Genomic DNA, 20,377 nt, shown 5'->3' on the forward strand with positions numbered 1-20,377 from the left:
TTCTTTTGGTGGTATTTGATCACCTGTGTGATTTTTATTTTTAATTCTCAAAGAAAACAAACAATATTTTTTACTTTCTGCTATTAAACATTCCCAATAAAAATAATTAAAATATCAAATTTTTTCATCATTTTAGACCAATTTGTTTTCTGCTACATATTTTTGGTAAAAGAAAATCCCAACAAGTGTATATTGATTGGTTTGCGCAAAAGTTTTTGCATCTACAAACTAGGGGAAAGATTTATGTCATATTTATTTATTTTACTAGTAATGGCGGTGATCGGCGATTTTTAGCGGGACTGCGACATTGCGGCGGACAGATCGGACCCCTAACTGACATTTTTGACACTTTTAGGGGACCAGTGACATTACTACAGTAATCAGTGCTAAAAATATGCACTGTTACTGTAATAATGACACTGGCAGGGAAGGGATTAACCCCAGGGGCGATCAAAGGGTTAAATGTGTACCTAGGAGGTGCTTTCTAATGCTGGCCATACACTATGTGAAAAATCGGGCGAAATTCACTCATTTGGACTGGAGACATTTTGGTTCTTTCGTTTTTCGGCCAGTTAATGGGCACAAAAATCGGTAATCAGTTGTGACATTTTTGAGCCGAAAAAGCGAAGGACAAGTTTGGAAATTTACTACAAATAGTACTAAATTTACAAAAAATATGCACTGTTACTGCACTAATGACACTGGCAGGGAAGGGGTTAACACCAGGAGCGATCAAAGGATTAAATGTGAGCCTAGGGGGTGCTTTCTAACTGTGTGGGGGATGGGCTCACCGAATGAACATAGAGATCTGTGTTCCTAAATAAGAGGAACACAGGATCCCTGTGTTCATTATTCACAGAACAGCATTCTGCCGTGTTTACATCAGCAGACCACCGTTCTGTCTCCACGGGGAGCGACTGTGGCTGCCCGGCGGACATCACTGATTGGCTCCCCCTCTAGCCAATCAGTGCGTGCGCACATGCCCACACTAATTGCTACATGAACCAACGTACATGTTTGTCATTTCATGTAACAGAGCCAACCTGCCACAGTAAAACTACAGCAGCTGGTCGGCAAGTGGTTAAGGTAAAAAAGCTTTCATGTTTAGTCCCTAAGTATGACATCTCTAATTTTTAAAGAAAAACACAAGCCTTTACAATCACTTTAAAGTAGCCCACCATAATATGCAAGTCCAGATATGAATTTATTCCAAAGGCATATATATATATATATTTATTTATTTTTTTACAGAAGCCAACGCGTTTCAGGGCTACATTCTGCTCCCTTGGTCAGGGCTGGAATGTAACAAGTCACATTCCAGCCCTGATGAAGAGAGTAGAGCTTAGCCCCCAAATGCATTGGCTTCTGTAGAACATTTATCTTTGAAATAAACCGAGATCTGCACTCGAATATTATGGTGTGGCTGTGCTGTCTGGTAGGTTTTAACTTTAGGTCTTGTATGGATTTCAACAGAAACCCTACCCAACATTACAAGAAGAAAAGGAGTCCTCCCCCAAAATCCATACCAGACCCTTACTGGAGCATGCAGCCTGGCTGGCCAGAAAAAAAGGAAGGGGAGGGGAAGTGAGAGTGTGCCCGCCCCCCCTCCCCTTCCCTTCCCCCCTCCCCCTTCCTCTTCCCCAAACTAAATCAGGCCATGTGCATTCAACATGGCGAGGATACCCTGGCCAGTGGCAAACATCTCTTCCCTATGCTGATGAGGAAAGGGGCCTGTTTCCCACATCCCTGGCCTGGTGAATGTGGGGGTCTATGGGCCTTTTTGAATATGGAAGCCCCTTTAAAAATTAGGAAGTTTTCAGATACCATGGTCGCCAGAACAGCAGGAAGTATTAATTTAATTGCAGTAGACAGTAAATCACTTCCACTTTATAAAACTCTGGTCCGACCGCATCTGTAGTATTCTGTCCAGTTCTGGTCGCCGGTCCTCGGGAGGGATGTGTTGGAGCTGGAGAGAGTCCAGAGAAAGGCAACTAAACTAAGTAGGGGATTTGAGGACCTTAATTATGAATCGCTACAATCGCTACAATCGCTTGATTTATTCTCCCTGGAGAAGAGACGCCTGAGGGGGGACATGATAGCAATTTTTAAATATCTCAATGGGGATCTCAGCTTAGAAAAAAAGCTGTTCAGTCGAAGAGATTGCATGAGGACTCGAGGACATACAATGCGATTAGAGGAGAAGCGTTTTAACCTCAGGCAACGTGGGGGGTTCTTTACTGTTAGGGCTACAAGATTGTGGAATTCTCTACCACAAGAGGTGGTTTCTGCGGGTAGTATGGTGGCTTTCAAAAGACTCTTGGATGTACATCTCAAGGATCAGGACATCCAGGGCTATGTGAGATGATTACAGCTACACACACCTACACAGGGGGAACTGGATGGACTATTGTCTTTATTCAACCTCACCTACTATGTAACTATGTAACTTCCTGCTGCAGAAGCTGTAGGATGTTAACTTCTGGCAAACCAGCCAGATAGTTTAACCAATCGGCAAGCACCAAACATGCAGAGTTCAGCTTTTAGGACATAAGGCAGGAAATAAATATGATTTGCAAAACAATTAAAACCTGTTCTTTGCCTTAAAGCTTTGTCAGAAAGTTGGAATTTTAATAAAGTTTTTAGCACTTTAGAAACCTTTTCTGGCTTGCGACCCCCATAGAAGGATCAGTTCTGATATATTTCTATCTGTACCTTTCTGATATACAGAATGTGACGCCGGATTTTATGGCATCAGCTGCAAGAGTAAATGCGAGTGCCCACCTGGAGTGACCTGTGACCACACAAATGGGAAGTGTCTGAGGCTGTGTCCAGAGGGATACCACGGGGACAACTGTGACCAAGGTATTGGCACTAAAGACCTACACTGTTCTCCATAGACCCACACCTGACTTGCACAGTAGGCACCCATGCCCCCCTATAACTCCTATTCCCAAGAAAGCCTGGCCTGGAGAATTTGTGTTGCAGACATACAAGAAACCTGCTTTACCATGTTATGTGAGCATGCCATGTCACAAGAGAAAAATATTCTTAGTAGGTAGAAAGAGGTTCTAAATTACAAGACACTGCTGCACAGTACAATAAACTGTCAGAGAGAGATTCATGTGTTAGAAGGTCAGCAATAATCTTGCTAGCCAAGGGCTTCTCCCACTGTCATTCTGCAAAAAAACAAGATTTGGGGCACACACACCTGTAACATTGAAAATATCCACCATCTTTGATCACTCACATTCTCCAAGGCCCATCTCTGAGGATCATTTATATTCTCTGAGGCCCATCTCTGAGGATCACTCATCTTCTCTGAGGCCCACCTCTGAGGATCACTCACATTCTCTGAGGCCCATCTCTTAGGATCACTGATTCTCTGAGGCCCACTTCTGAGGATTACTCACATTCTCTGAGGCCCACCTCTGAGAATCATTCATATTCTATGTGGCCCATCTCTGAGGATCACTCTCATTCTCTGAGGCCCATCTCTGAGGATCACTAATTCTCTGAGGCCCACCTCTGAGGATCATTCATATTCTATGTGGCCCATCTCTGAGGATCACTCACCTTCTCTGAGGCCCACCTCTGAGGATCACTCACAATCTCTGAGGCCCATCTCTGAGGATCACTAATTCTCTGAGGCCCACCTCTGAGGATCATTCATATTCTATGTGGCCCATCTCTGAGGATCACTCACCTTCTCTGAGGCCCACCTCTGAGGATCACTCACAATCTCTGAGGCCCATCTCTGAGGATCACTGATTCTCTGAGGCCCACTTCTGAGGATTACTCACATTCTCTGAGGCCCACCTCTAAGGATCACTCTCATTCTCTGAAGCCCACCTCTGAGGATCACTGATTCTCTTAGGCCCACCTCTGAGAATCACTCAAATTCTCTGAGGCCCATCTCTCAGGATCACTCTCATTATCTGGGCCCACCTCTGAGGATCACTGATTCTCTGAGGCCCCCCTCTGAGGATTACTCACATTCTCTGAGGCCCACCTCTGAGAACCACATTCTCTGAAGCCCACCTCTGAGGATCACTGATTCTCTTAGGCCCACCTCTTAGGATCACTCACATTCTCTGAGGCCCACCTCTGAGGATCACTGATTCTCTGAGGGCCCCCTCTGAGGATTACTCACATTCTCTGAGGCCCACCTCTGAGGATCATTGATTCTCTTAGGCCCACCTCTGATGATCACTCACATTCTCTGAGGCCCATCTCTCAGGATCACTCTCATTCTCTGAGGCCCACCTCTGAGGATTACTCACATTCTCTGAGGCTCATCTCTGAGGATCACTGATTCTCTGAGGCCTACCTCTGATTATCACTCACATTCTCTGAGGCCCACCTCCAGGAATAAGAAATGTCCAAACCTTCAGACTTTTAATGTTTTTACTGTAGCAGAGACATAATGTACAATTCTTGGCTAATACACCCTACACCCCTGCCTCTTTCATCCCGATATCAATAACTCTGCACAGTTCAAGTCCAACATTAACACAATATGGCTGACCAACTCCAGTGTCTTCACTGTAGGCCCCCATATGTGGGTTATCCAGCAGAGCCTGTACTAGATCTATGCCAAAGGGTTTACTATTTAAGGTTACAAGCTTATATGGCAGTATGCTTGGGGTAGCCTTTTACCATCACTCTCTGCCCCTGGCTCTTCTGGCTTTGTATTAAAAGCTAGCCCTACCCACCATATCCACAAATGGGAGGGGTGAGACACTACCAAGCTTCAGTACTGTGGTGAAGAACGTTGCCCTTTTTACAATAGACTGAAAGACTGCTGCCATCTTTTAACTCTCGTAAAGTGACCCTGTCACAAGACCATGTCACAAGTCTTCCCATAAGGTTTTATGTGTATTTAACATACTTCATTCATGGTTTTTGCCTGCAAAAGCCTTGGTTGTGGGGCATACAAAAGTCTATTGACTGTTGCTTCGCCTGTGTACATGTGGAAGGACTAGAGTTTAAGCTACTCAACCTGCCCAAAGGGCATCTAACCAGGTCTGAAGATCCACAAAAAAATCCCCAGTACAATGGAGGCTATGATGCTTCCAATGGTGGGGCTGCTTCAGGGTCCATGAGGTTTGGGGCCATAACCTAACCTTCTGCTTATCTAGAAGGATACGTTTCTTGTTTTTGGTTTTACCTTTGCTATTGATGCCTTTATTGGAGCTATGGAAAAACCAAGTGGAAAGATTTTCTCAATGTTTTAACAGCATCTTATTGAGAATGGGCGCTTTCTTTTCCCTCCTATAAAGGTTCTAAAAGGATCTGTTGTGCCCCCTGGGATGACTTCAACATGTAAAAGTCACAAATAACCAGGGCTTTTTTTCTCAGAGATGAGGTGCAGGAACTCCTCCCTTCCAATTCGACCCTTGACTTCGCCCCCCTACCCACCTCCGAGCACCGTTTCTAGGTTCCACAACTTATTCACCTCCCAGTACCACCCATTTTAGAGAATACAGAACCTACAGAAAGTATCATTTTGTGGCACAAAGTATTTTGTATGGTATTTGTTAATGACAACAAGAAAGGCAGTAAAGTAGATCTAGCAACAATGGACACCACATCGACAATAGATCAACCCCAGCAACAACGGACTCCCCAACAGCCAGCATCAATAGACCCTCCAGCAGCCAGAAACACGAGGCCCCTCCTTTAACAGTAGATCCCTCCCAGCAACGATTGACCCCCTGCAACATAAGACCCACCCCAGCAACAATAGATGCCCCCACCAGCAACAATAGACCCCCCTTAAAAAATAGATCCCCTTCAGCAACAATAGATTCCCCAGCAGCCAGCATTAATAGACCCTCCAGCAGCCAGCGACAAAGGACCCCTATCTTGTCAGTAGATCTCTCTCAGCAACAATTGATCCCCCACAAGCAACAGAAGACCTCCCCAGCAACAATAGTCCCCCTTTCTCTGCAAAAATAGATCCCCTCCAGCAACAATAGATTTCTCAGCAGCCAGCATCAATAGACCCTCTAGCACACCCCAGCACCCCTTGCCAGTACATACATTCAGTTCTGGAGGTGCCGGAACTGCATTCCCCCACATTCCTGCTGAAAAAAGCCCTGCAAATAACACATTTCTGTGTTTTTTATTCATGTACAGAGTGCCCGACGGCGAAATATGGAAAGCAGTGCCTGCAGAGCTGTTCGTGTGGTGGAGCTCCATGCAACCATATTGATGGCACATGCCTGTGTCCAGCTGGAAAAACTGGGTCAGATTGTTCCGAAGGTAAAAAAACCATGAACTGGCAACATAATAAGTCAAAATCTATTTGTCTAAAATTCCTCCTAAAAAAATTGCAGTGCTTTTCCTGACTAGGGAGGGTGCCAAGCTACTCCTTTACCTACAGCCGCAAAGCTGTATATCTGCAGTGTGAGATCTATGGCACTGCTGCCTCTGACTGTTGGTCTCTGGAGGTTTGGAGTAAGATTTGGTGATGTCCCCCACTGTGCTGCTCAATGTTCTCCTTGCTGGAGGTTCTAAGAAGAGGAAGCAAAGCCCTGCCTCTACCAACATGGCTACCACCATACAGAGACACAGTTGCAGTACGGTATAGTAAGTCAGTAATGGGGTAAAGATCGGCTGCAGGAAGATCACAGGTAATACTGGGGACGAGTCATTTGCTCTCTACCTGCCCTATCTCCTATCCACAACTGCACATACTTACCTTTCCATCACTCCAGGAGCAAAGAGTACCCAGTTGCAGTACCAGGACAGGCTCATCCAATACCTATGGCAAGGGTGCAGAACTGCGCCCCCTCCCCTACTTCTAACGTAAGGCATAGAATTGGTCTACTGCCCTGCACCTTTTCTCTGTACCTTTACTCCAACTGTCCATAGTTAGCATGGAGTGTGCACTGTGCATGCATGGCAGTGTTGCCAATCGTCAGTATTTTTACTGGCAGCCAGTAAAAACGGGCCAATAAATGCCAGTGACAGGAAAAGTTTGCCAGTAAAAAATATGGCTGTGATGCTCGGCTCGGAACTTCGCATGTACAGTTTCGGTTCAGGGCCGGCGGTGACCGTCCAAGTGCCCTCTAGAGTGTGTTTGGGCAGCGCCAGTAGGGATGGGGGGGGGACTCAGCTCGGGTGCCCCCATAGCAAGCTGCTTGCTGTGGGGTCACTCAAAGGGAGGGAGGGAGGGGCCAGGAGAGCCGAAGAGGGATCCGAGAAGAGGAGGATCGGGGCTGCTCTGTGCAAATCCACTGCACAGAGGAGGTAAGTGTAATATGTTTGTAATTTTTATTGGAAAAAAAAAAAAAAACAGACTTTACAATCACTTCAATAATAACTGGGATGTGGTTGTGCATGCGCAGTGTGTTTTTCATGTTGGAAGCAGAAAACATTGCCTAGCTCAACCACTTGTGTCCGGAGTGTTGATGTACAGATATATATATATATATAATGTGTGTGTGTATGTATGAATATATATATATCTGTATGTGTGTGTATATATATATATATATATATGTGTGTTTGGGGGTTCTGAGTACTTTCTAGCAAAAAATATTGATTTTATCTTGTAAGCAACAAGTGTCAGAAAAAGGCTTAGGCATGAAGGGGTTAAATACGAGCATTATTAGTCCTTTTATAGTTCATGCTTCATTTTCAGACTTAGTCCCCGGTTCACATATATGCCATGCGGGAACCCTGCGAATCCACTGCAGGTTCCCGTATCGCATTCAAATAGCAGGCAGGTCACACTGCCATATGCGAATCGCTGGGGGGTGTCAATACAAAGTTAACGACACCCCCAGATCAGTTTGCATATCGCAGTGCGAACTGTCAGTTCCGACATGAATTGGATCACATAGGTGTGAACACTCATGCGATCCGATTCTGGTGCGGACCCAATAAAGGTTCCTGTGCGAGTTGTGTCCGAATGCGATGCAAATTCAGCTACACGATCTGTATGGCTGAATTCGCATCACACAGACATCGCATGTGATTTGAAGAGCAGTGTGGTGTGAATCACATGCAATGTCTGTCATCACATATATGTGAACCGGGACTGAAACCGATCTACTATTGGAAAGAAAATAATGTTTTATTTTCTGAGCAGTCAGCAGAAATCTCCACAATGGATGTCATGGCAATTCTTGCTTTGGCCGGGCTGGTCGCTGTCGCTGTCTCCTGAAAGGAATGACCGTGGTTGTTGCAGTCTGAGCTGTAATTTGTTACCATTCTTGTGTGTCTGATACAGATTGCCCAGCGGGATTCTGGGGGCCCCGGTGCCAGGAGATCTGCCCTCTCTGCAAGAACGCCGGCAGATGTAACCCAATCACGGGGGAGTGCGTCTGTGCGCCCGGATATAGCGGCAGCCATTGCGACGATAGTAAGTATTACCAGTACTCAATAATGCCAACTTATAATAGAAACCTAACCAATCGTCTCTAGGCAGATGGATCTTTACCTACCAAATGATTTGTATCTGTCCATCCAGTTCTGAGATTTAAACAGCTTTGCCACACAGCACAGCCAGTTGGATCTTTTACTTACCCTACAGTAGAGAGTAGAGCCTTTTGCCTTTTCTCTACTGTAGTAAAGCAATAACGCTAGGTCACCTTCCTGCCTCCAACCTGTGATTGGACAGCGAGGGAGCAGTAACAGACTAACAAGGAAATCTTTCTGCTCACTCAAGCCCCGTACACACGCACAGATTGTTGGCCAACCGATCGGCCAACTTTTGTCCAGTGTTGTTTGTTGGTTGAAATGTGCTCTAGACTTGCACTGGACTTTTGTTGGCCAACAAAAACCAACTTCAGAAGTGATGTCATGTTCTGGTCGACTTTCCTTGTGTTTTTTCTTCTCTGAGCATGCCCAGTCTTGCTCATCTGATTTTTGTCTGCCGAAATCTGTACTGACTGAGGAACAATCGGCCGTTCTTTGTTGGCCAACAAAAAATTTATAACATGCACACCAGATTTTTTTCGGCCGAAAATTCGCAGTTGGTTGTCGGAAGCATCATACTAACAAGCCTGCAATCGGCAGATCGGACGTTGGCCAACAATTTACAGCCAACAATCTGTGCGTGTGTACGGGGCTTTAGTATGTTCCTTCTCAGCATATGTGAGTGCAGCACATCTGATTGGCTCCTAATGGTTCCCTAGTCTGCATACTACATCCAATCATTTAGGGCAGTTCTCTCTGTAATTGGTACCTAGGTTGGTGCTTTTGTTTTGCAGACTTTTCATGAAAAATTCGTTACATTTGTGTCCCTTTGGTTGTTGGGCGTATGGTTTTTGACTTATATTTTATGTATACTGTATATCCGATAACTATAGAATTAGATCATCATAGAGTTGTGTTGATGGAAACCAAGAACATAATTTTTTTTATTACAGAATGTCTTTCTGGATGGTTTGGCCAAGGATGCCAGTCAAGGTGTTCTTGTCAGGATGACGGGCAGTGTGACCCTGTGACTGGTAGATGCTCTTGCCCACCTGGATGGACGGGCCATAACTGTCGGAGAGGTATGTGACCAGCCGATCACATCATGGTCATGGATGGTCTTCCATGGTTAATTGTTCTGGTAGTGAGGAGGTTTACTGTATGTAAAACTTTGGCCAGCCAAAGACCTCACACCAAGACCTACCAGTGCCAGGTTGCCAACACCAACAACAGAAGTATTGGGGGAAGAGCAGACCGTTATCTTTAGCATCATAATTATTTCAGGGAAATAATATCGGTCAAGCAAAAGTGAAAACAAGGAAGTGTCCACCTGGGAGCTGGTAGTGTCTACTGCCCAAAGTATTTAGATGTACAGTGCCTTGCGAAAGTATATATATATATATATAACTTTTCGACCTTTTGCCACATTTCAGGCTTCAAACATGAAGCTATAAAACTGTAATTTTTTGTGAAGAATGAACAACAAGTGGGACACAATCATGAAGTGGAACGAAATTTATTGGATATTTCAAACTTTTTTAACAAATAAAAAACTGAAAAATTGACCTAAATGACTAATGATGATAAATAGAATCCACCTGTGTGTAATCAAGTCTCCGTATAAATGCACCTGCACTGTAATAGTCTCAGAGGTCCGTTTAAAGCGCAGAGAGCATCATGAAGAACAAGGAACACACCAGGCAGGTCCGAGATACTGTTGTGGAGAAGTTTAAAGCCGGATTAGGATACAAAAAGATTTCCCAAGCTTTAAACATCCCAAGGAGCACTGTGCAAGCGATAATATTGAAATGGAAGGAGTATCAGACCACTGCAAATCTACGAAGACCTGGCCGTCCCTCTAAACTTTCAGCTCATACAAGGAGAAGACTGATCAGAGATGCAGCCAAGAGGCCCATGATCACTCTGGATGAACTGCAGAGATCTACAGCTGAGGTGGGAGACTCTGTCCATAGGACAACAATCAGTCGTATACTGCACAAATCTGGCCTTTATGGAAGAGTGGCAAGAAGAAAGCCATTTCTTAAAGATATCCATAAAAAGTGTCGTTTAAAGTTTGCCACAAGCCACCTGGGAGACACCAAACATGTGGAAGAAGGTGCTCTGGTCAGATGAAACCAAAATCAAACTTTTTGGTAACAATGCAAAACGTTATGTTTGGTGTAAAAGCAACACAGCTCATCACCCTGAACACACCATCCCCACTGTCAAACATGGTGGTGGCAGCATCATGGTTTGGGCCTGATTTTCTTCAGCAGGGACAGGGAAGATGGTTAAAATTGATGGGAAGATGGATGGAGCCAAATACAGGACCATTCTGGAAGAAAACCTGATGAAGTCTGCAAAAGACCTGAGACTGGGACGGAGATTTGTCTTCCAACAAGACAATGATCCAAAACATAAAGCAAAATCTACAATGGAATGGTTCACAAATAAACATATCCAGGTGTTAGAATGGCCAAGTCAAAGTCCAGACCTGAATCCAATCGAGAATCTGTGGAAAGAACTGAAAACTGCTGTTCACAAACGCTCTCCATCCAACCTCACTGAGCTCGAGCTGTTTTGCAAGGAGGAATGGGCAAAAATTTCAGTCTCTCGATGTGCAAAACTGATAGAGACATACCCCAAGCGGCTTACAGCTGTAATCGCAGCAAAAGGTGGCGCTACAAAGTATTAACTTAAGGGGGCTGAATAATTTTTCACGCCCAATTTTTCAGTTTTTTATTTGTTAAAAAAGTTTGAAATATCCAATAAATTTTGTTCCACTTCATGATTGTGTCCCACTTGTTGTTGATTCTTCACAAAAAATTACAGTTTTATATCTTTATGTTTGAAGCCTGAAATGTGGCAAAAGGTCAAAAAGTTCAAGGGGGCCAAATACTTTCGCAAGGCACTGTATATGGTTAATTGTTCAGGTGACAAGCAAGCAAAGCAAGACCTACCAGTGCCAGGTTGCCAACAACAGAAGTATTGGGGAAGAGCAGACTGTTCTCCTTAGCGCCATCGTTTTTCACGTAAATGATGACAGTCAACCAAAATAAACAAATAAAAAAACAAGGGAGAAAGTAGTGTCTACTGCCCATAGTACTTAGATGTCTGACCACCACTGAGGTGCCAATCATTAGTCTTAACACAACCCTGTAACTGATAGATGCTCTTGCCCATCTGGATGGACTGGCAATAACTGTTGGAGAGGTGTCTGGCCAGCCAATCACATCCTGGTCATAGATGATCTTCCAGGAAAGTATAGTATATGTTTAATTGTTCAGGTAATGATGAGGTTGAGTCAGTGTATGTAAAACATTGGCAACCCAGGGACCCCACACCAAGACCTAAAAGTGCCAGGTTGGCAGCACCAACACCAGAAGTATTGGGGGAAGAGCAGACCATTATCCTTGGCACCATCATTATTTCAGGAAGTTAAGACGGTCAACCAAAAAAAAAAAAGAAATGTTCACTAGGGAGCCGGTAGTGTCTACTGCCGATAGTACTTACCTGGACTTTTGAGGTGCCAATCAATAGTCCTAACACGCTGATACAAATTAAATGTTTTGTTTAAAAAGTATAAAAACAATCCAAATTATTCATTTTAAATTCCTTTTCCATAATGGCATTTTTCCGACAACATAAAAATTTAAACAGATAGTTTGCCAAATGGCATTCTCTATATGACTAACCCCCTTATTATGTATTACGGCACATTATTGGGCCATCACAATGATCCAATCATCAATTTGCTTGCTAAAGAGGGAAGTAGTCTTCCTTGATGCGTTTCATAGCCTAGCTTCCTCAGGAAGATAGAGAATATTATTGCAATAATGACTTTCCAAATACCACATTGGGATTCAGCAACCCAGATAATACCTCTGTTAAAGACAAGTGGGAGCACCTGGGATATTCTAGAGGAACCTGTGCTGTGTAACTGCCCATTCTAGAACTAGGTGGCTAATCTTCCATAGGGATATTATGTTCCTATGTGTCATGTACCTGGTAGGAGACTGAAATTACGAGGTTGGCCTCCCTTGTACCCTCCGCCCAGGCCCCATTGAAGGTAGAACAGATGATGCCAAGGGAGAGGAGGAACACGAGTGTCGGCAGGTGTTGATGGTAGAACTTGCAGTAGGAGATGTAGACCTAGATGGTCTGGCAAGACACTGGATCAGCAACAGAGGCTGTGCAGGATGGACCAGTCAAGGTTAAAGGGACACTCCATATGCACTGCAGGTTCAGGACGCTTGGAATGTCAGAGCTCCCAGCAGACGTATGACAGGAACATTCTTCAATGGTTGGAGCTGATGTATATGACAGCCATGGCAGCCAAATTGGAAACAGAAGCATGGCCACTATGGGTAGCCAGGGTCAGCTGAGAGTGGGCATCAAAGTACAGAAGCATAGGCAGAAATGTAGTCAAAATCAGAGCCTTGGTTAGGAACGAGTAGGCAGAAGAGCAAGCAGGACCCAGGGTCAGGTTAGTAACAAGCCGAGTCAGTAACAGGGATCAAACACAGCATACAAGCAGGCCACAGGAAAAGCTAAAGACCAGTCAGCAGTAAGCATGGGCATAAGCATCCTATAAATAGGCCAGCTGGAGCCAATAGGAACTGTGGACGCACACGTACCTGTGTGCACATGCCCGTGTCAGGTCACCAGTCTATGCAAAATACCATGCGCATGCCTAAGTGCCAGACATCTCACAGGGATTCCCTGACACTGCTGGTGCTGTGATCCCAGGAAGATGATGATAAATTACCCTTGGGACAATGACTAAACAAATCCGATAGATTGTAGTCTGACATTGCCTTAGCGTTGACCTTGGGGTTTCTTATCAGTAGGAACTGGGATGGTAATTTGGCCATCTATTTCAGGGACAAGCGATCCCAAGGAGATCTGGGCTAGCATGTCCCCCACAAGGATAACTGCAGTGAAGAAAACAATGGTCGTAGCTCCATTTGTAACACATTTGTAATCCATTTTGCTTTCTGTTTCAGCCTGTGACAGTGGACACTGGGGAGTGGATTGTCTCAACAGCTGTAACTGCAGCAACAGCTACTGGGGCTGTAACTCAGTGACAGGAGACTGCATCTGCGAACCGGGCTACACCGGGAGACACTGCGATCAGAGTGAGTTCATTGGGCATCTACAAGAGACATTGCATGGTTATTGTCACTCATAAGTTCTAAATAGGGGGGAGGGGGGAACTGGGAAAAGTTTGGTTTACTGGACATTTGGTGAACCTATCAAAAAGTCCACAAACCCTGAGTAGAGCGTCAAACCCTCTATGGGAGGCGAATCTGGTATCTAATCAAACTTTATTGGCATTTTTCAAGGATAATTTGCAAACACAGGTAGCTGGGCACTGCCATTGGGGACATGTGCCAATGCAAAAAAAAATAAAAAATACCATTCAGCAGAGAGAGGGTCTTTTCATGCCCTATTAAGGGCAACACTGAAAATACACAAATCCTTGAAATTTGCCTGGAGTATGCCTTAAAGCTGCACATGAAGTTATGGAACAGTATCATTTAACCCTTTAATATGCACAATGTAAAAAATAAAAAAAATTGGGGGAAAAAGGGTGTGGGGTTTCCCATTAAGTCTATACCAGACCCTTATGCAGGTATGCAGTCTGGATGGGCAGTTAAGGGAGGGCAGCAAGCATGTAGCCCCGTCTTTTTCAATCATACTAGGCCACATGCCTTCCAAAATTAGGAGGGCACCTTGCAAGGGAAGGGGGCAGTAAAGTCTTCCCTCCCCTTGCAAGGTACCTTGTCTTACATGTTAAGAGACAGGGCCTCATCCTCACATTCAGTCCTCAAGAGAAGGAGGGGGGGGGGGAATTATCAGAATCTAGAACCTTGTTTATATTTTTATAGCAAGGAGGCCCCAGTTATAGAGTACATACTGACCCTGTCCTATGCCCCGCTGACCCCATTTTCTTCCCCCACTGACCACATGCTTTGCCCTACTGACCCTATCCTCTGCCCTACTGACCCTGTCCTCTGCCCCACTGACCCCGTCCTCTGCTCCACTGACCCCATCCTCTGCCCCACTGACCTCATCCTCTGCCTCACTGACACCGTCCTCTGCCCCACTGACCTCATCCTCTGCCCCATTTACCACATGCTTTGCCCTACTGACCCTGTCCTCTGCCCCACTGACTCAGTCCTCTGCCCCACTGACTCAGTCCTCTGCCCCACTGACTCAGTCCTCTGCCCCACTGACCCCGTCCTCTGCCCCACTGACCCCATCCTCTGCCCCACTGACCCCATCCTCTGCCCCACTGACCTCATCCTCTGCCCCACTGACCTCATCCTCTGCCCCACTGACCTCATCCTCTACCCTACTGACCTCATCCTCTACCCTACTGACCCTGTCCTCTGCCTCGCTGACCTCATCCCCTGCCCCATTGACCACATGCTTTGCCCTACTGACCCCATCCTCTGCCCCGCTGACCCCATCCTCTGCCCCACTGACCTCATCCTCTGCCCCACTGACCTCATCCTCTGCCCCACTGACCTCATCCTTTGCCCCACTGACCTCATCCTCTGCCCCACTGACCTCATCCTCTACCCTACTGACCCTGTCCTCTGCCTCGCTGACCCCATCCCCTGCCCCACTGACCCCATACTCTGTCCTAGTGAATCCAGTCCTATACCCTGCTGACCCCATCTTCTGCCCAGCTGGCCCCATCCTCTGCCACAGTGACCACATATCTGGCACGTGGATGAATCATGTCTCAGGGTCTGATGAGGAAGCTGTGAACGGCTGCAGCTTCCTCATCAGACCCTGAGAGAAGGACATTTCAGTCTCTATAAAACCACTCTTCTATAAATTAGAAAAACTTATGGTGAAAGAAATCAAAGCCTATTGGGAAAAAACCACCATCAATGAGTACCTGGATTTGGAGCGTATCCCTAGAGGTCTACGAATAAAAAAGTTTCCTACGTTCGATCTCTTCAATGAAGAATTAAAAAAGCAGTGGACTGATACACTTTCCACCTGTTCCTTTGAACTTATGAAACTTATAGTAGACTCGAAAACATTGGAACTAAAGAGGTTACAGGATGAAATCTCCAAACTACAAGAAGAAATTACCCCGTTAAAAAGTAACCCTTTGTTTACGGATTTGGATCTCAAATTAAATGACAAAATAAATAAATTGGAAACCAACACGATCAGCGGTAAAAAAGAAAAGCTATTAAGAGACAAAGTTGACTATGAAACAAACAATGTGTATATTTGGAAAAAGACGAACACCTGGAGTCGCCATTATCAAAAGAAAAAAGTCAGCTTTTCAGACCCGGAGGCCACAGGCACTGATACATCAGTAGCCTATACATCGTCCGATACGTCTATTGACTATACACAGACGCCCAGATCAAATCCGGGTTCCTTTAATGAGTCAAAAAACGAGCCAAAAAGGGGCAGAAATGCAACAAAAAAGAAAAAAGCACCAAGAAAGCCAAAACAAGGAGAGGAAGAAAAACCAGCGATCTGTCAAATGGTCAATACAATTTGAGGACACACCACAAATAATGCTCAATAATGTAGTAAATTTATCTCAGCGGAGTCTCACTCTAGATGAAACATCTTTATTATCTAAAGGACTTAATTTTTGTCCCCATACTCATTTTGACCCCTTTGATACGACATTACACATTAACAAATTCGTACGAAATTTAACGTTAAAGAGACATTTTTTTGTGGACCCTGAGGATAATATGATTGAAGGAACCGATCTGGACTCCAATCCTCCCGACAATAGCCAAATACATTCTCCAACTTTATCGTTTCGTGAACAATGTGCTGTGTCGGAACTAGAGGAACTAATCCATGAATCACATTCAATATATCCAGACAAGGATGAGGGAACACAACGGGTAAATTTGAACATACCATCATCTTTTTATCCCATACAATCCCGATCGGCTGAAATGGATAAGTTCCAAAAACTAGTCGAAAAGGACATTTTTAAGCTGGCTTCTAACCTATCTACACATGTAAATATCAACGCAGACAATCTGTCCATAAATGAAAGGAAATCTTTGAAATTATTACAGGAAGATGATTCCATCATCATCAAAAATGCGGATAAGGGGGGAGCCGTGGTGGTTCTTGACAAAATACACTATAAAGCTAAAGCTTAGAGACAACTGATGGACACAAATACATACCAACCATTAAAAAGTGACCCGACCAACAAGTTTAGAAATGTCCTAAAGCAACTTGTTAAAAAAGGAGCAGCCATAGGTGCTTTTTCCATCAGGGAATCTGAAAACATGATCCCAGAGTTCCCAATAACACCAATTTTTCACCACCTGCCAAAGATACACAAGGGATTGGATCCAGTACATGGACGCCCAATTGTATCAGGCATTGGCTCCCTTAACGAACGACTAGGAGAATGGATGGATGGACAACTCCAACATATAGTGCAAGTTCTTCCAAGCTATTTGAAAGACTCAAACCATCTGCTAAAAATTATGGACTCTTTTGTATGGTCCGAGGAGTACAGCTGGATCACGTGTGACGTGTCCAGTCTGTACTCCTCCATTCCACACGCTTTGGCTTTGGAAGCGGTTGGCTATAGCTTGGAAACATACACGGAGATGTCATCTACTTTACAGGCTTTTTTGACAGAAATTCTTGATTATTTATTGACACATAACTATTTTGTTTTTGATGACATGTTCTACCTCCAAAGATGCGGGGCAGCGATGGGAGCCAAGTTCTCACCCTCCCTAGCCAATCTCTACATGGGTTGGTGGGAGAGGTCCCGCATCTTTGGAGGTGGAAACCCATATAGGGATAGCATCTTTTTGTACCGTCGCTATATTGACGATCTACTATTCATTAGTCATAAATCCATTGATTTTGAATCATTTATGATGTTTTTGAACAACAATGATTTGAACCTCTCCTTTACGGGAGTTTCCAGTCTAGATAAAATTGTATTTCTGGACATTACTTTGAGTCATGCAGGAGATAGAGTCGTTTCCTCCCTATATAGAAAGCCCCAGGCAGGTAACAGCCTATTGCATGCAAAGTCGGGACATCCTCTCCACACAATAAAAGGAATCCCTGTGGGGCAATTTTTGAGGCTTAAAAGGATTTGCAGCGACAATGACACCTTTAAAGAGGAATCACATTCCCTATACCAGCGCTTTCTCCAGAGAGGCTATCCTAGGTGGATGTTGGACAGAGCCTATCGATTGGCCCTTGAGAGAAATCGCATTGATCTTTTGCAACTCGCTGCACCCAACCCTACTGCTCCCATAAACCAGGAATTTGACCCTAATGTTGTACAAACGACAAAGAGTCCCTCTAGTGACAAAAATATTAGAAAAAAAAGGAAACATAAAAAAGACAAATCTACATCTTCAGTCACATTGGCATTACCATACAGCCTAGAATTTAACCACATAAAATCTATAATTAATAAACATCTACCCATTTTATATCTAGACCATGCATGTAATGATATTCTGGGAAAGGGTTTCAATATTGTGGCGAAAAGGGCGGCTACTTTGGGAAATGTATTGTCCCCTAGCATGTATCAAACCAAAAGGGCCCCCCCATCGCTAACATGGTTGCACTGTAGAGGAAACTACAGATGTGGGGCACAGGATTGTGTCACCTGTCCCCATATTCTAAAAAGTCCCCACTTTCAATCCACCATTAGTGGCAGGATCTATAAAATAGACAAGTTTTTCAACTGCAATTCAGATTATATTATATATCTAATCACCTGCAAAAAGTGTTCGGCCCAATATGTGGGCAGAACAACAAGGAGACTTAAAGATAGATTTAGAGAACATCTAAGTGACATTCGTTGCTTCAAATCAACCAATGTCGCTCGTCACTTTAATGGCCTACATGAAGGAGATATTTCCCTGGTCATGGTTCAAGTCATTGAAAAAATCTCAAAACCCAAAAGAGGAGGAGATATTTTTCAGATACTTTGCAAACGCGAAGTTTTCTGGATATTTAAACTCCATACAAGATTACCTGAAGGTATGAATTTTGAGTGGGACGTGACACATTTTTATACTTAATATCTATCAGTTATACTGGTATTCATACTAGTATAACATTGATCCAGAAAAACGATCATAAATATTTCCCTACTTTGATAAAGCTCATAGAACATCCATTAAAAATATGTAAAAGTAAAAATATATAAAGGAATATTTTCCCTGTAATAAACATTTGAGACCATTTTTCATAAAATGAAACTTTGATAAAACCCATAAAACATCCAGTAAAAAAATATATAAGGAAATGTTTTCCCTGTAATTAACATTTGAGACCATTTTTCATTTTTTCATTTTAGTCTGAATGTATACATATATGAGCTTAAAAGGCACCAAAAAAGTTTTTTCTCAAGATCTGTGAGAATTACAGATAGAGCTCCGGACTCCATATGATGTGCACATGTAAGCAATGGAATATCAGATATATTCTATTTAGAGTGCTGGAGCCATCTGTATAGACATAGATCTGTATTGACATAAATCTTTAGTATTATAATACATAATTATTATACTACATTGGAGGTTCGTTCCCAAATCTTCCTTTCCCTGCCTCTGGGATTTGTGGATGAGGTCAGCATTCAGAGCGACAAAATAGATTATAATAGTAATAAAAACTAAATAACACAATAATCAAAATATTTTTGAGTGCTTAGACCAATTTAGATGAGATAAACTCCCACATTTACCCATAGACCGGCCGATTTTAACATATCGGGTCTCCTATAAATATGGCTGATCAATTAAAATGGAGAGCTAATTTTAGCCAATCTAGCCTATTGACATATAGCTATCTATACCCGATTTTCCTTATTTTGTATTTCGTTTTTTCTTTTTCCCAACAATCCCCCCTCCCTCTTTTTGGTCGTCTTTTTTGTAAAACTTTCTTCCAAATAGAGGTTTTGTGGTTTTAACACCAGATGAGAAATTTTGCCTATGAAAAAGGAGATGCACACTGACATTTGCAACATTCTTCAAAACAGCAACAGGTTGTTACAATGTGTCTACATTGATTGTTATTTATCGCTGTTTACACAACCAAAGAAGAATATAAACTATGTCACTATGCATCGTATTATATTTTATACATGTTATACTCTTTATGGTGAATCATGTATATCCATTGATATATGGAAACAATAATTTTTTATATATGATTCACATACTTGTGATTTTTTCTTATACAAGGTTTATTAGTGTTTCACTATTTGTAAATGTTTTATAGAAAATGTATCCTATAGATATCGAAGCGGCAATTTATATACAATTTTTCATCAAAGATATATCACTGTATTGTTCTATCTATGATTGTTGGGTAGAAATCACTGATTGGAGCTCTCTATATTTTTCATATACTTTTTATATATTTTATAATTATATTGCTCCGTTTTTTAATACACTACATATGTTTCTTCTTGGCCGGTTAAACGGCTTCTTTAAACATCAAGAATTTTCTTGTGACACGTCACATTATCATCATTATTATTATTTATAACAATATATTATTATCACTTTATACTTTTTTAATTTATTTTTATTTTATGGCTATTCACAAGGTCTTCAATACATATTCTTTTTATTCATACCTCATATACACATACATTCTCTTTTTATTATATATATGATAAACGTACACATACACTGAATATGTTTTCATTATTGATGTTTTTCTATTTTTCTTTACTTGAGCACTTACCACTATGGATACTCATTTTGATTGACATTTATATATGTAAAATGTTTTTTGCACAAGTGTTTTGAAGTTTGGATTTGTTGGGATCACTCTGTCTGTGCAATCTAGCTATAGATTCCCAACAGCTGACCAAGGGGAGGAACAACTAGTTTGATGACTCCAATTGTTGCCAGCTGTATGTATGGGGTGTATATATGGCCGATGCACA

At 43.1% G+C, this 20,377-nt stretch overlaps 1 protein-coding gene across 1 annotated transcript in view; it reads left to right on the plus strand.

Annotated features, from left to right (window-relative positions):
* MEGF6 (multiple EGF like domains 6) overlaps positions 1 to 20,377 on the plus strand; it is a 559,396-nt gene that overhangs the window by 501,150 nt on the left and 37,869 nt on the right. Inside the window, exons 18-22 of the mRNA XM_082273280.1 lie at positions 2,728 to 2,862; positions 6,139 to 6,264; positions 8,240 to 8,371; positions 9,381 to 9,509; positions 13,434 to 13,565. Of these exons, the coding sequence (XP_082129406.1) occupies positions 2,728 to 2,862; positions 6,139 to 6,264; positions 8,240 to 8,371; positions 9,381 to 9,509; positions 13,434 to 13,565 (654 nt within the window). The remainder of the gene's footprint in view (positions 1 to 2,727; positions 2,863 to 6,138; positions 6,265 to 8,239; positions 8,372 to 9,380; positions 9,510 to 13,433; positions 13,566 to 20,377) is intronic.

Source organism: Pelophylax lessonae (genome assembly GCF_965119305.1).
Source record: "Pelophylax lessonae genome assembly, chromosome: 12".
NCBI classification, from domain to species: domain Eukaryota; kingdom Metazoa; phylum Chordata; class Amphibia; order Anura; family Ranidae; genus Pelophylax; species Pelophylax lessonae.